Source organism: Podarcis pityusensis (genome assembly GCF_964106645.2).
Source record: "Podarcis pityusensis genome assembly, chromosome: Z".
NCBI lineage: Eukaryota > Metazoa > Chordata > Lepidosauria > Squamata > Lacertidae > Podarcis > Podarcis pityusensis.
Window position 1 is genome coordinate 7,681,816 of NC_138044.1, and position 13,863 is coordinate 7,695,678.

General features: G+C 44.3%; 1 protein-coding gene across 1 annotated transcript in view; it reads right to left on the reverse strand.

Moving 5' to 3' along the window:
• The window catches only part of PAPPA (pappalysin 1), a 234,811-nt gene that overhangs the window by 106,554 nt on the left and 114,394 nt on the right, over positions 1–13,863 (reverse strand). Inside the window, exon 10 of the mRNA XM_080990779.1 lies at positions 6,942–7,135. Within this exon, the coding sequence (XP_080846905.1) occupies positions 6,942–7,135 (194 nt within the window). The remainder of the gene's footprint in view (positions 1–6,941; positions 7,136–13,863) is intronic.

The following is a 13,863-nucleotide window of genomic DNA, read 5'->3' on the forward strand; positions in this document are numbered from 1 at the left end:
AACCTAGAGGAGCAACCAGCTCAACTTATGGTAGACACTCCTGTGATTTGAAGCAGTCTTCTAGCCCGCTTGTCCTCAACTGGTGGGTTGGAACACACTACCAGTCATGGGTCACAACAGCAGCCCTTAGACTAAACAAAGACAGATGGTTTAAAAAAAACCAAAAACTTAAAAGGCATTAGAAAAGGAGACCAGGGGCCTTGAAGGCGTCTGTCATTGTTTAATACCAGGACAACAGGTCAAGTCACTGTTCACAGCCTGCCCCACTAGGGAGAGATATGCTATATTTAGCTTTAAATTATAGTAATTGTATACATTTGCATTCTATGAATCATATAAATCAGCATATGCAAATTTATGTAAAACCTATTTTGTATTTCTCTTTTAACTATCATAATTATTTCCAAATCTGCACAGTTACATGTAAATTAGCATGTGCAAATTTTATGCAAATTGGCATCCTCTCCTTTTGTGATGCACTTCCTTAAAAAAAAAAAAAAGTGGCCTAAACTTATTTCAACCCCAATATTCAGTGGTGCTTCCACTATCTGGAAATGGTTTTTATGTTAGCGGAGAATCCCCATTTCTGTGCCACAGTTTCATTTCAATGAGTAAAATAGGCCTCTAGAAGAGAATCCCCTAAAGGATTGGCACTGCCAATGAATACAATGTTTTCAAACCAGGGAGAGGAAGAGAAGAAAATTTGCCTGCTATGATTGAGAAGCCATTTGCTTCCTTTGGAGTGACCTTGCTGAGAACTGGGATGTCTCCACTTTGGCATGCCTGAGGAACCTCTCGTTACAACTTCCCTTGCAGGAGCCAAGGGCATTCCCTCTTACGCTGCAGAAATAATCTCTCCCTGGATCTCCCTATAGCTTCACACCTTCTCTCTAGCTTTAATTTTGCCACTGCTGCTGTTGTTGACATTTTATTTTAAACACGCACCAAAAACACATGTAAATTCCTTAGTTATTTATAGCCCAGCTTCTGGAGCTTTAAACAGTATTTTCTTGAATAAACTGATTTAATGTTAGAGAAGCCTTGAGCAACATGTGATCCACCAAGCTGTCTGAAGTTCATCAGCCATACATACTAACCTAGGTGGCCACCAATGCCTGGACATGGTATAAAGAGGCCATTCAAGGGCCAGATGCAGGTTTGAGGGGAAAAGTGGCCTCTTCTGGATCCACTCATACGTCAGTGGGCTATGTGCTGAGTAATCTTGTGTTCTTAACCTGCTGTCCACCAGCTTCATAGTGTGTGGCATGACAGGTTCTGTGCTCCACAGTGTGTTAATGTTCATGCTTTCGTTTTACATTTGCAACATTGAATCTGTTATTTAGTTACGGCAATTACAATTTATTTATTTTTGCAAAGGAGGAGGAATGCACTGCAGCAAGAATAACCTCCTGCTTCACAAAGTATGGTTTATGAAACTAGAGCAAAAACATCCAGTGCTTTAAAGGAATGCATAACAAGTAACACAGCAGAGTGTGTTGCGCTAGGAGACCAGGGTGCAAATCCTCCCTTGGCCATGAATACTGCTGGGTTAGACGCAGGCCAGTCAAACTCAGCGGCGGAGCAAGCCGATTGGGCGCCTGGGGCAGCACGCATGCCCTGCACCCTGGGGTGGGGCCAGCCGCCCACGGGGGCGAGGCCAGCTGGGGCAGGATGCTCCATGGGGCCTCTAAGAAGTTTGCATGCCTCCTCCCACTCAGCCGCCCTACAGCTGAGGAGGAGGCGGTGGGCGGACCATTTGGGGCTGCGTCACTCCCAGGAGAGACGTGTGGCTCAGGCACGCTGCAGGAACCACGGTGAGTGCCGCCCGGCATTTTGTCACCCCCCCAGTGGTGACACCCAGGGGAACCTGCCCGCACCGCACCCGCTTCCTCTGCCCCTGGTCACACTGTCTCTCCCTAAAACCTACTGTGGAGAGGATAGAAAGGAACGTCCTGTTATCCAAGTTCAGACCACTGATCCTTCTAGCTCGTATTGACTGGCAGCAGCTCTCCAGGGTTTCAGAATCATAGAACTGTAGAGTTGGAAGGGCTATGGGGGTCATCTACTGTAACACCCTGCAATGCAGGAATTTTTAACCCAATGTGGGGCTCGAACGCACAAGCCTGGCATCAATAGTCTCATGCTGTACCAACTGAGCTAGGAGGAAGCCTTTCCCAGCCCTCCCTGGAGATGTCAGAGATTGAACCTGGGACCTTCTGCATGCAAAGCAGATGTTCTACCACTGAGCTATGACCTTTTACACATAACCATGGAAACCACCATGAGCTCCTTGGAGAATAAGTATGGGGGGGGCTGTCCACAGGTGATAGTCCTTATCTAGGGACACTGTAGTTCTCTGCCCAGGCTCAACATTTACCCTGAAGGAGCCTGGGTTAGCTAGACAGCTGGAACTTTGTAATAGGTTTCCTCATAATACTTTATGAGTTAGTACCTCGTAACTGGCTTGCTTTCATTTCTTTTCTCTCCCCCAGCTGCCCCGCCACTCTGCTTTTTTAAGAGTCCAGAGCTGCAATGCAGAGCAAGCCAAGGCACACGGAGGATGGAATCTTGGCTAAGTGGCGTTCCATTGGCCCGTCGAAGGCTTGAGTCAGATGGATCGGGTGAATATGGAGAAGGGGAGAGAGTTCCAGTAGCAGCCAAAAATATGTATCTTTCCTTGCAGGGCACAAGCTGAATTTAACTATCATTGTTAGAAGTCGTTTCCTCCTCATTTGATGCAGCATTTCCCTGGCACTAAGTGCAAATACATTTATATCTTGTCTGTCTCCCCCCACCCCCGAAGAAAGCCCTATTATCTTTATTCAGTGACACCAAGGCTGACATCTGAAGCACAGTTTACTAGGATGCCAAAGTCCTCTTAAAACAGGGTTGGGGGACATTTTTTAGCCTGAGGGCCACAGGCCAGTGGTGGATAGGAGCCAGGGGCAAATAAATATATAAATAAAGTGGGTGTAGGAACAGATGGGTTGTATCCAAATCAGTTCTATTATAAAAGAGACCCATTGCAATTATGTTGGTCACGTTCATCAATCTCATTAGTTCTACTGAGTAGCACTAACATTGGAGACAACCTGTTCCCCAACAGTCATGGAAGAATCAGAATTGGCTTTTTCCTTTTTCTTTACAAATTTGTATCTCTATCCAGGCAAGCATCTTCACAGTTCAAGGGTGCAATCCAGCCAGGCATAGATCAGGGCTGGTAAAGGGTGTAGTCTGGGGATAATCTCAAGGGCCAGATAGAGAGGTTTGGATGGCTGCACTTGACTCCCAGGTCTTAAGTTCCCTGTCCCATTCTTATATTCAACAAATGTTGCTGGAAACTATTCCTTAAAATTCATATTTTAATGATAATCAGACTGTCAAAAATATGATTTTTATGGTAAAGAGCTCATTTCCTTTTGTAAAAAAAACAACTATGAAGCCTGATGACTTGAAACTTTTTGCCATTATTATCTTCATTGATTTGGTCAGTTGTGTTGTGTTTTCATTCTGCCCTTCCTCCATGGAGCTTGGGGAAGGAGGCTGTCATCCTTACAACAATCCTGTGAGGCAACTGAGAGAGTGGATGACTAGGCCACTATTACCCACTGAGCTTGTTCATCATTGGACTGTACACCTCACCTTGTTTGCCAAGGGAACAAACAAACAGCAAACAAAACAAAACAAAACAAAACAAAACTGAAGGATAACTATGTTCTGATTTGCATGTTAGTATGGAATGTGAGAATCAGCCAGCTCATATCAGAATTCACAAAGACTGAATTTATCAAAAACTCCTGAGACCCAACACACTCACACACACACATTCCACATACAGTGGTGCCCCGCAAGACGAATGCCTCGCAAGACGGAAAACCCGCTAGACGAAAGGGTTTTCCGTTTTGGAGGTGCTTTCCTATGTGCTTGCTTCGCAAGACGAAAATGTCTTGCGAGTTCCAGCAGGGTTTTTTTCCTTTTCCCCCCCTTTTTCCCAAGCCGCTAAACCGCTTATCAGCTGATGGCTAAGCTGCTTATCAGCTGATCTTTAAGCCGCTTAACAGCTGATGCTAAGCCGCTTATCAGCTGATCTTTAAGCCGCTTAACAGCTGATGCTAAGCCGCTTATCAGCTGATCTTTAAGCCGCTTAACAGCTGATGCTAAGCCGCTTATCAGCTGATCTTTAAGCCGGCTAAGCCGCTAATACTGTAGCGCTAAGCCGCTAAACCTCTAATGGGCTTGCTTCATAAGACGAAAAAACCCGCAAGACGAAGAGACTCGCGGAACGGATTCTTTTCGTCTTGCGAGGCACCACTGTACACTGAAATAATCTAGATTTGGATTGCTTAGGGAGATAAATTAAGAGATAACGAAGCTAAATTCCCTCCCTTGGGAGGCATGGTTTGACCCTCTCCCTGTCTTGTTTTTGATGTCCAGCAAGGATGGGGCATTTCTTCAGTCTAAGGACCACATTTCCTTCTGGAAGTCACATGCCAAGGATGGGCAGGCAGAGGTGAAAATTCGTGGAGTGGCAAATGTAATGGTTACCTTTGTACAGTACGCTAGCTTGCACAGACCCCCCTCTCTAATCCCCCATTCAGCAAACAAGAGGCATTAGTAGAGTCCAAGGATACATTCCAGCCAGGCAAACACATTCAGAGTACAGAACAGGGCCAGCAAGAGCTCTGAGGACCAGGCAGAGAGGCCTCATGGGCCACATTCTTCCCCTGGGTCTGAAGTTCCCCACCTCTGCTACAAACAATCAACTTTCCTATCATGCTTTTATGACAATTGAAGCTGTTATTTTTGTCCCCTGGCTCTGTGGGTTTGGCTCCCTTTATTTTGACTTAGTACTGTTTCATAGTTTTTATTGTATTTTGATATATGTCGTGCACTACTTTGGATGCCCTTGAGCTGGAAAGCAGGATAAAAATAAACTTTAATAGTAATAATGATAAGATGTGGGGAAAGGAAGATGCCATGTTTAGAGGCAATGCACCTCTGAATATAAGTTTTCAAAAATGTTGCCTTAGTAGTTGAGTGACAAATAATTGAAGAAGGACCATTGCTTTCATTTCCTGTTGGACCATCCAGCAGGGGCATCTAGTAAACTGTTGCAATATACAGTCATACCTCGAGTTAAATATGTTTCGAGTTGTGCACGGAGCGCGTTACTTCCGGGTTTTGCCGCTTGCGCATGCGCAGACACTCAAAATGACGTCACGCGCATGCGCAGAAGCGGTGAAAAGCGATGCACGCATGCACAGGCGTGTTGTCGCTAGTTACATTTACCTCTAGATGCGAACGGGGCTCCGGAACGGATCCCATTCGTATCTAGAGGTACCACTGTATAGGACATTGGATAAGATCAGTGACTGGAGGGAATTTGGAAGGCCAGTTTTCTTACCCCAGATCTACCTGGACCAATACTCTGATTCAGGAGAAGAAGGCAGCATAATGTTGATAGAAGTTTCCATTAAAACCCCACCACCACCAACCCACACAATGCTTTGCTTATGTATTTATGGAGGGAATGATTCCAGTGGTTATGGGGGTGGGGAAAGATACTCTTGTGGTTTGCAAAGTAATAACCAGTGGGGCCCTGGAGGTCAGTTGGGAGAAGAAACGCTATTTTGCAATCAAGGCAGCTGCATGATCTTACAAACATAAGAGAAACCATAGCTGAGTGGTAAAACACATGTTTTGCAGGTAGAATATCATAGGTTCAATTAGTGCTTCCACCCAAGAAAAATAGGTGTCAGTACTTATCATGAAATTGTTAGTGTCACACTTCTTAACAACAACAAAATGAGGTGCCAGTACTGTGTACTCTTGAATACCCCTGGAGGGGAAAGCACTGTGTTCGATCCTTGACAATGTCTGTTTCAAAGGACCAGATGGTGAGCTGATGGAAAGATGCTCTGCTGAGAACCAGAGAGCTGCTCTGTCCCCCCAAAACAGTACTTTTGTCTTGTCAGGATTCTACCTCAATCCATCCTTCAAATGCCTCCAAACACTCACACATGACATTCACTGCCGTCACTGGTTCTGATTTAAAGCTGAGTATCATTTGCATGGGTATACAAATGATACCCAGGTGGGTATAACTGGGTATCATTCACATACTGGTGAACGCCCAGCCCAAACTCCCTGATGATCTCTCCGAGCACCTTCCTGTAGATGTTGAAAAGCCTGGGGGAGAGGACCATACCCTGAGACACCCCACAAGTGAACACCCAGGGATCCGAACACCCCCCCCCATCACCACTTTCTGGACACGGCCCAGGAGGAAGGATCGGAACCACTGTATAACAGTGTCCTCAGCTCCCAACTCGTCTAGACAGTCCAGAAGGATACCATGGTCAATGGTATCAAAAGCAGCTGAGAGATCCAGCAGAACCAGGAAAGAGTTTTCACCTCTGTCTCTAGCCTGCCGGAGATAATCAACCAGCATGACCAAGGCAGTTTCAGTCCCATGTTGGGTCCGGAATCCTGAGTGGAAGGGATCCAAATGGTCTGCATCATCCAGATGTGTTGGAGTTGTTCAGTGACCAGACGCTCAATCATCTTTTGCCCCACCAGTCCCAATAAGCACCAGCCTCCACTGGTCTCAGGTAACATTTTCTCAGCCCTGCTTCCAGTGTGCTGTAATGGATCACTGGGTGAGCCTGGACCAGTCACTGCCTCTTAACCTAACCTACCTCACAGAAATCATGTACACCACTGAGCTTTTGGCAGAAAAAAAAATGGATAAATGCAATAAATAAATAAAAATCCTTTATGTGGAGATGGCGGGGATTCATCCTGGAGCTCTTTGTGTGCAAAGCATGAGCTGTGCTACTGAAATGCGACTTAATCCTCCCCCCACAAAAAAATAGTAAAACATCCCATTGGCTTGGATGCACCGCTTAACACTTTAACCAATGACCATCTACTTTCCTTACTTGATTGGCTGCTGGCTGACCTATCACAACCAATTCTGGGCATCGCTCATCATGATGTGAGACCGACACGTTAGACGCCCACTGGTCGACAAAGCCTTTGGGTGTATAGACTCCACAGTCTATGATGCTAGTCATCTGCTCAAACTCTTCGCACACGCCGTCACCATCATGGAAGTAGCACCTGCTCGGTTCATCTGCAGTAAGAGAGAACAGGAGGGGAAGGGAAGTCAAGAAGGATGGAAAAGCCATTTCTCAATAACCGAGTCCAGTAAGCACTGTGTACTTTGACCTAATGAGCAAATGGGAATGATGCCCTCAGAAAACCATAGCTTTTGCCCTTTAGAATAAATTATGCAAATTATAAAAAAAATGGGAATGATGTGCTCTTGCTTCCGTCAAAGTCTGGCTTTCATAATACTCCCTCACCCACCCTTTCACACACACTCACTTCTTGTCAAACACTTGAGCTGACAGAGGACAATGAGGGAGCCTGGGAATTGCTAACATATGTATCATAGCTTGTTTGTAAAATGTGCATGTTTTCAGAAATCTACCAACAACTCTCAGTGCATTTACACTTAAAAATAGACCACTGAACTACCGTTGGAATAGTTGCATGAGGTCCCTTACCTCTTGTACAATTCAGAGTTATCAGGTAATTTGAGGATAAGATCACAAAGTTTGTTCCAGTTTCCTTGCAGGGAGTGCCCCTAGAGAGTGGTTCAATTTAGATCGGGGAACCTCAGGCCTGGTGTCCACATGTGGCCCTCAGAACTACCCACAGGCCACATCCATTCCTAGCCACATCCTAGCCACACCTTCTCTCTCTAAGTCACAACCCTCACTTTGCACCCTGTGTGTTTCTGAGTGGCTGTGTTTCTTGAGCTCTGGCAATGCCTCTTGCTTGTCTGGACAAAGGATAGAGTGGGGTGGGTGTGTTTGTAGAAGCTGTAGAACCTGCTCATCACTAACACATGACCCTTGACAAATTGCCCAGGAGGGAGTGCAGCCCTCACGATGAAAAATGTCCCACATTCCAATTCAGATGATCCTACAAATCATGAAAGATCATGATTGAGCCATACTCTCACTTCTTCCTTCCTCCATATCTCCCCATCCCTCCTTCATTCCTTTATTTATTTTCAACTTGTTGTTGTTGTAAAAGGTTCCCTTACAGCTTTCACAGATTTAATACTTTCCATATCCTCCTATCGTTAAAAAAAATCCTTACAAAATCAAATGTTAGTCCTGTTCAGAGTAGACACATTGAAATTCATGGGCATGACTAACTTCCCTCTTCTGCTTCATACGTGGGTGGGTGTCTTGGGGTAGAGAAAGGGACACAAAGATCTATGCAATCCTGCAAATTCCACACACTTTGGTGTCTGCCTCACCCCACCGCTCTCTCCAGATCCTGGCTGACTCTTTCCATGGCTCAACAGCCCTTTAAAGGGCTGTTTCAGCTGGAGATGCCGCAGACTGAATCCAGGACACCTTTCCTTGCAAGGCAAGGGCCCAGTTTGTGGCTCAGCTCTGAATGTCATTTTCTTTGTTATGGCTTACATCTAAACAAAGGTAGTTGCTACTACTACTACCTCTTGTGGTTTACTGTTTTAAATGTGCTATGTTATACATTAAGGGAGGCAGTACGGTGACAGAGCATTTGATTTGCATGCAGAAAGTCCCAGGTCCAACCCTTGGCCTCTCTTGACAGGACTGCAGCCAGAAAAATGAGAGATCTGCTTCCAGTCAATGCAGACAATTCTGAGCAAGATGGACCAATGAGTTGATTGCGTATAAGGCAGCTTCCCACCACCACCCCTAAAAGAAATCCCAGGATATTTTATATCTGGTGGTTTGCCTACATCTATCCATGTGCCTATTTCTCTCCCACATACACACACACATACACACACCTGACTAGAACCAGTGTAAAACTGTATAAGTAAACAAAAATAAACATAATAAAAAACAAAGAAACAACCCTCTGCACAGGAATAGAAAAAGAGCAATGAAGCAAATTAACTGCTGGCAGAGCCCAGCTGATTTCAGTGGCCTCCTGCCAGTGCAAGAGAGGCTCCAGGCCCCTGGTGTTGTTCACTATTTTGTTCTTAAATGACACTTGCGAAACACTGAGTTTAGCAAGGACAAGCACTTCCAAAGGAACAGCTCCAGAGACTGGAGGCCTCTGTTTACCAACTCACGGCATATTTGGCATGGGCAGTAGCAGAAGGGAAGGGAGGGGGTGTCCCTTGCAACTGAAGAAACATCTTTTTGTGCCAGTCAATGAGACACTAATCTGAACTAGAGGGATCAAAAGTCAGAGGGAGATGGAGTGACTCTCTATGGCAGGGGTCAGCAACCTTTTCAGCCGTGGGCCGGTCCACCATCCCTCAGACCATGTGGTGGGTCAGACTATATTTTGAAAAAAACTATGAACAAATTCCTATGCCCCACAAATAACCCACAGATGCATTTTAAATAAAAGCACACATTCTACTCATGTAAAAACACCAGGCAGGCCCCACAAATAACCCAGAGATGAATTTTAAATAAAAGGACACATTCTACTCATGTAAAAACACGCTGATTCCCGGACCATCCGCAGGCTGGATTGAGAAGGCGATTCGGCCGGATCTGGCCCCCAGGCCTTAGGTTGCCTACCTCTGCTCTATGGGGATAACCCAATGCTGGGGAGGAGGGCAGAGAGTGTCTTCCTGTGTCTTTAAAGGAGCAGAACTTCCACTGCAGGTTGTTCTCTAGCTGTCCCTTACTTACCACCCCTGATTTTCTTCCCCCTTGTAAATCCTTTTCCTTACATACTCAGTGGGAAAGTATCTGCTTTGTATGCAGATGGTCCCAAGATTCCTAGGATGACTCCAGGTAAAGGTAAAGGACCCCTGTCAGTTAAGTCCAGTCGTGGGCGACTCTGGAGTTGTGGTGCTCATCTCGCTAGTTCCTCATAGGGCAGATCTGCCACACCTCCCAGCTGTCTCTGGCCTGGCCCTGGATATACCAGCAATGGAGACTGAATTCCTTGAACCATGTGGATTTTGGGGTTTCCTGTGCCAAGTTGCATGGATGCACAATGAAATTATTCAAAATCCATCCCTTGGAACCACCAGAAGCGATTGTTCTGAGAGTCCAAACTAGATATGATTCCATTCCCCTGATCAGCAAGGTGTTGTTTTTTAAAGGTTTGTGTGAGAAAGAGAACAGGATCTTGTGTGGAGGGGTAAAAGGCATTCATCCTTTGTCCCCTTCTGCTTGGTCTCAACCTGAATACCTTGAACCCAGCTCCCTGCAATGCAGGAATCCCGCCCACAGCTGTCCCTGGGTGGACTTGAACCACACACTTGCTGTTTACAGCAGGGCTGGGAATTCCAGTTGGTGTCAATGAGAACTTTTATTTCCATGCAAATAACAGGCCAGGGGCAGGGGCAACAGTCTGGTAGGAAGCAAATACTTTATAAAAACCCATCTATGTCCCCTCACCAAGGTCTTAATCTGGATCAAGCCGTAGTTATTTGTCCTCTAACACACGCGCACACACACACACACAGCCCAAATTCACACAACAGCCAATTACATGAACTAGATCACATCTAAATCAGTTCATTCATAGACTAGATAATGCAGAAGTTATAATTCACCCAGAAACTCAAGTGAGAAAGTCAAGTGGAAGTACACTGGTACCTCAGTTTATGAACTTGATCCGTTCCGGAAGTCCGTTCTTATACCAAAACCATTCTTAAACCAAGGTGCACTTTCCCTAATGAGGCCTCCCACCACCAGTGCCCTTCCACCATTCGGATTCCATTCGTAGACCAAGGTAAAGTTCTCAAACAGGGACACTATTTCTGGTTTTGCGGAGTTTGTAAACCGAATTGTTCTTAAACTGGACTGTTCTTAAACCGAGGTACCACTGTACTGTATCTGAATCAGTCCAATCATACCTTCCCTGCAATGTATCAAAGACAAACAGGGACAAGCTTGCAACATGCTGCCTATAGAAGATTAGAAACCAAGGCCACTCAAAATACTGGAATTGCCACTGGCAGATTGCGTACCAAAAGGCGGAGATAAGCAAACTTGCTATACTCCATTTCTTCTTTCTTCTTTATAAGGGGTGGACATTTGGTTCCATCAGCCATAAGGTTTTTTTTATTGCAAAATCTGTCTCCCAACTTTTCTACGCTTCAAACGTCTGGTACAATGGCTTATTTCCTAAGTTAGATGGGTTCCAGGCAAAGTTTCTTCGGTCTTTACTACAGTTTCCAAATTGTGTCCCAAATCCAATCTTATTTGTATCAAATGGGCGACGATACTGCCCTTGTATCCCTGAGGCAAAGGTTTTGGGACATCTTACAAAGCGACCTGCAATCCAGATCCAATGTTATCTGTGGGCTGATTGCAGCTGGAATCCAATACGGGCACAACTTTCAGTTAGCCTCATGTCTTAGGAAACCTATCGGCGTTTATTTACCAAACCTAGATTAAAGGTATTTCCATTGGAAGTTTTAAATGGTAGACTAAGAGGCATCCCCTATCATAAAAGGCTTTGTTTATGTTCTCAGGATGTCGAATGCATGAACCATATCCTACTACTGCATTGTGAGAAGTACGAGCAAGCAAGGGACCAACTGATCAAACCCTTACTAGCAAATTTGCCAGGGAAATCTGAAGCCTCCCATATTAAATACCTTCTGGGGGATAGGTCAAATGATATTACACTGACCGTGGCAAAGTTTCTTTCAGGGGTCACACGAAAAAAAGACCACCATGCTCTAGACATACCAACAATACTCTGTTCTTCAATGATTTATAAGGCAAGAGAGTGTTTTGTTATATATCAATTGAAATACATATTAGGGGAGGAAAAATATTGCCTTAGCTAGGAAAAGGACAAATAAATCAATCTCAGGTCTTGCCCCACCCCCCAGTTTCACATGTTTCCACATATTCTCCACACTTCTCCATAAGTTTGCATTTTTTATATGTAGAAAAATTGTGCTTATAAAAATTAATCAGCATTTTACTTACCCGTTTGTATGAAATTTCCCCTAAAGTATACATTTATTTCAGGGAATTGCCACTAATTTTAAGCATTTTTAATGTTATTTTCACTATTGAGTGCATTTTTATGTACACTTTCCCATAATATACACAATTTTGTATTCATTATTTGCTTGGAGAACTGCATTGCAGCATTTGGAGATGTACAAATTTCAAAGGAAACTTCTGTTTTAGCTTACATATTGATTTGGAAATGGCTAATTAGTGTTTTGCATTAAAACGAAAACTAAACCAACTTTCTCCCCCTTCCTAGTGCTAACATGTTATTCCAGATGTTCTTTAACTACACTGTTAATCACTGCTGGCTGTGGCTGATGGGAGTTAGAGCCCAATGGAATCTGGAGGGCACCACAATGGCTACCTCCCAGCTAGCTCATAAGAAGATTAAAAACCAAAGGCCCATCTAGTCCACCATCCTGTCCCCACAGTGGCCAAACAGGTGCCTACAAGCAGAAGATGATTGCAATAGTTGTTATCCAGAGGCATTCTGCCTCTAGTACTGGAGATAGGGCTGTCACATCGAAGATGGAACAAGCTTGTTTTCTCCTGCTCTGGGGGTAGGACCTGAACTAACGAGCTCAAGTTACAAAAAAGGAGATTCCGACTAAACATCAGGAAGAACCTTCTGATGGTAAGAGCTGTTTGACAGAGGAACAGATTCCTACAAGAGGTGGTAGACTCTTCTCTTTCAAGCAGAGGTTGGGTGCCATCTGTCATGGTTGCTTTAGTTGAGATTCCTGCATTGCAGGAGATTGGACTTGATTGCCCTTCCAGCTCTATAATTCTATGATAGTATATAGTCATCGAGTAGCTGTGTCTTAGCTGTTCTACCATATGCTTGGTAGTTTTATCTTTAGTAAAAATTTCCACTAGTGTTCCTAGAACAGAGATTAACTAACTGAGTTGTAATTTCCTGGATTCCCCTCTCTCTCTCTCTCTCTCTCTCTCTCTCTCTCTCTCTCTCTATATATATATATGGAGTGTCAAATTTGACACTTTCCCATTTTCAGGAATGGAAGCTTAAATTGCTGATCTTCTGGAACTTGTCCCTAAGAATTTGAGTTATTTAGGAACTCTTGGGCAGCTGCCATCTGGACCTGGTGACTTGTTCATTTTCATTTGTCAACAAATTCTAGAACATCACCTCCTGTTACCACCTTTTGCCTTTCTCCCTCAGACTTCCTTCCTGAGAAAGTTAGTCAAGGCAAAAAGATCTGCCCTTTATCTTCTACAGTACAGCAGATGGGAATAATTTATTTGGCATCTCTGAAATTTCCTTTCACTCCTTTAGCTCACCTTCAATTCCCTTGTCATTCAAAGGTCCAAACATCTCCCTAGCTGTTTTCCTGTTTCTAATATTTATGAAGTAATTTTATTGTTGATTTAATGTGCTTTTTTTTTTAGCAGTGTACTCCTCAGCTTATTTTTTGCACATCACATGCTGCTTGCATTTCTTTCATCAAAGTCTGTGTTCCTTTCTGTTTTCCATATTTAGGCAGTACTTCCATAAAGGAAGCCTTCTTGCTTCCATAGCTTCCTTGACTGCTCATGAACCACACTGGCATAATCTTGGCCTTAGTGGTTGTTTTCTTGTATACATTCCAGCTGAGCTTTCTGAAGAATTTGGACCCTCTTGACTTTCCCTTCCAAATTCCATTTTTATGTATCTCTTGTTTTTTGTTAGACGTTTCCTATTTTCAAGTCAAGCATGACTGAGTTGGACTTTCTTGGCAACTGTCCACTTGCATATGTTGGCAAGGCATATTCCTGAAGTGGTTGCACTCCAATTCCCATAAGCCCTACTCAGTATGGCCAATGGTCAGGTATGATGGAAGTTGTAGTCCAA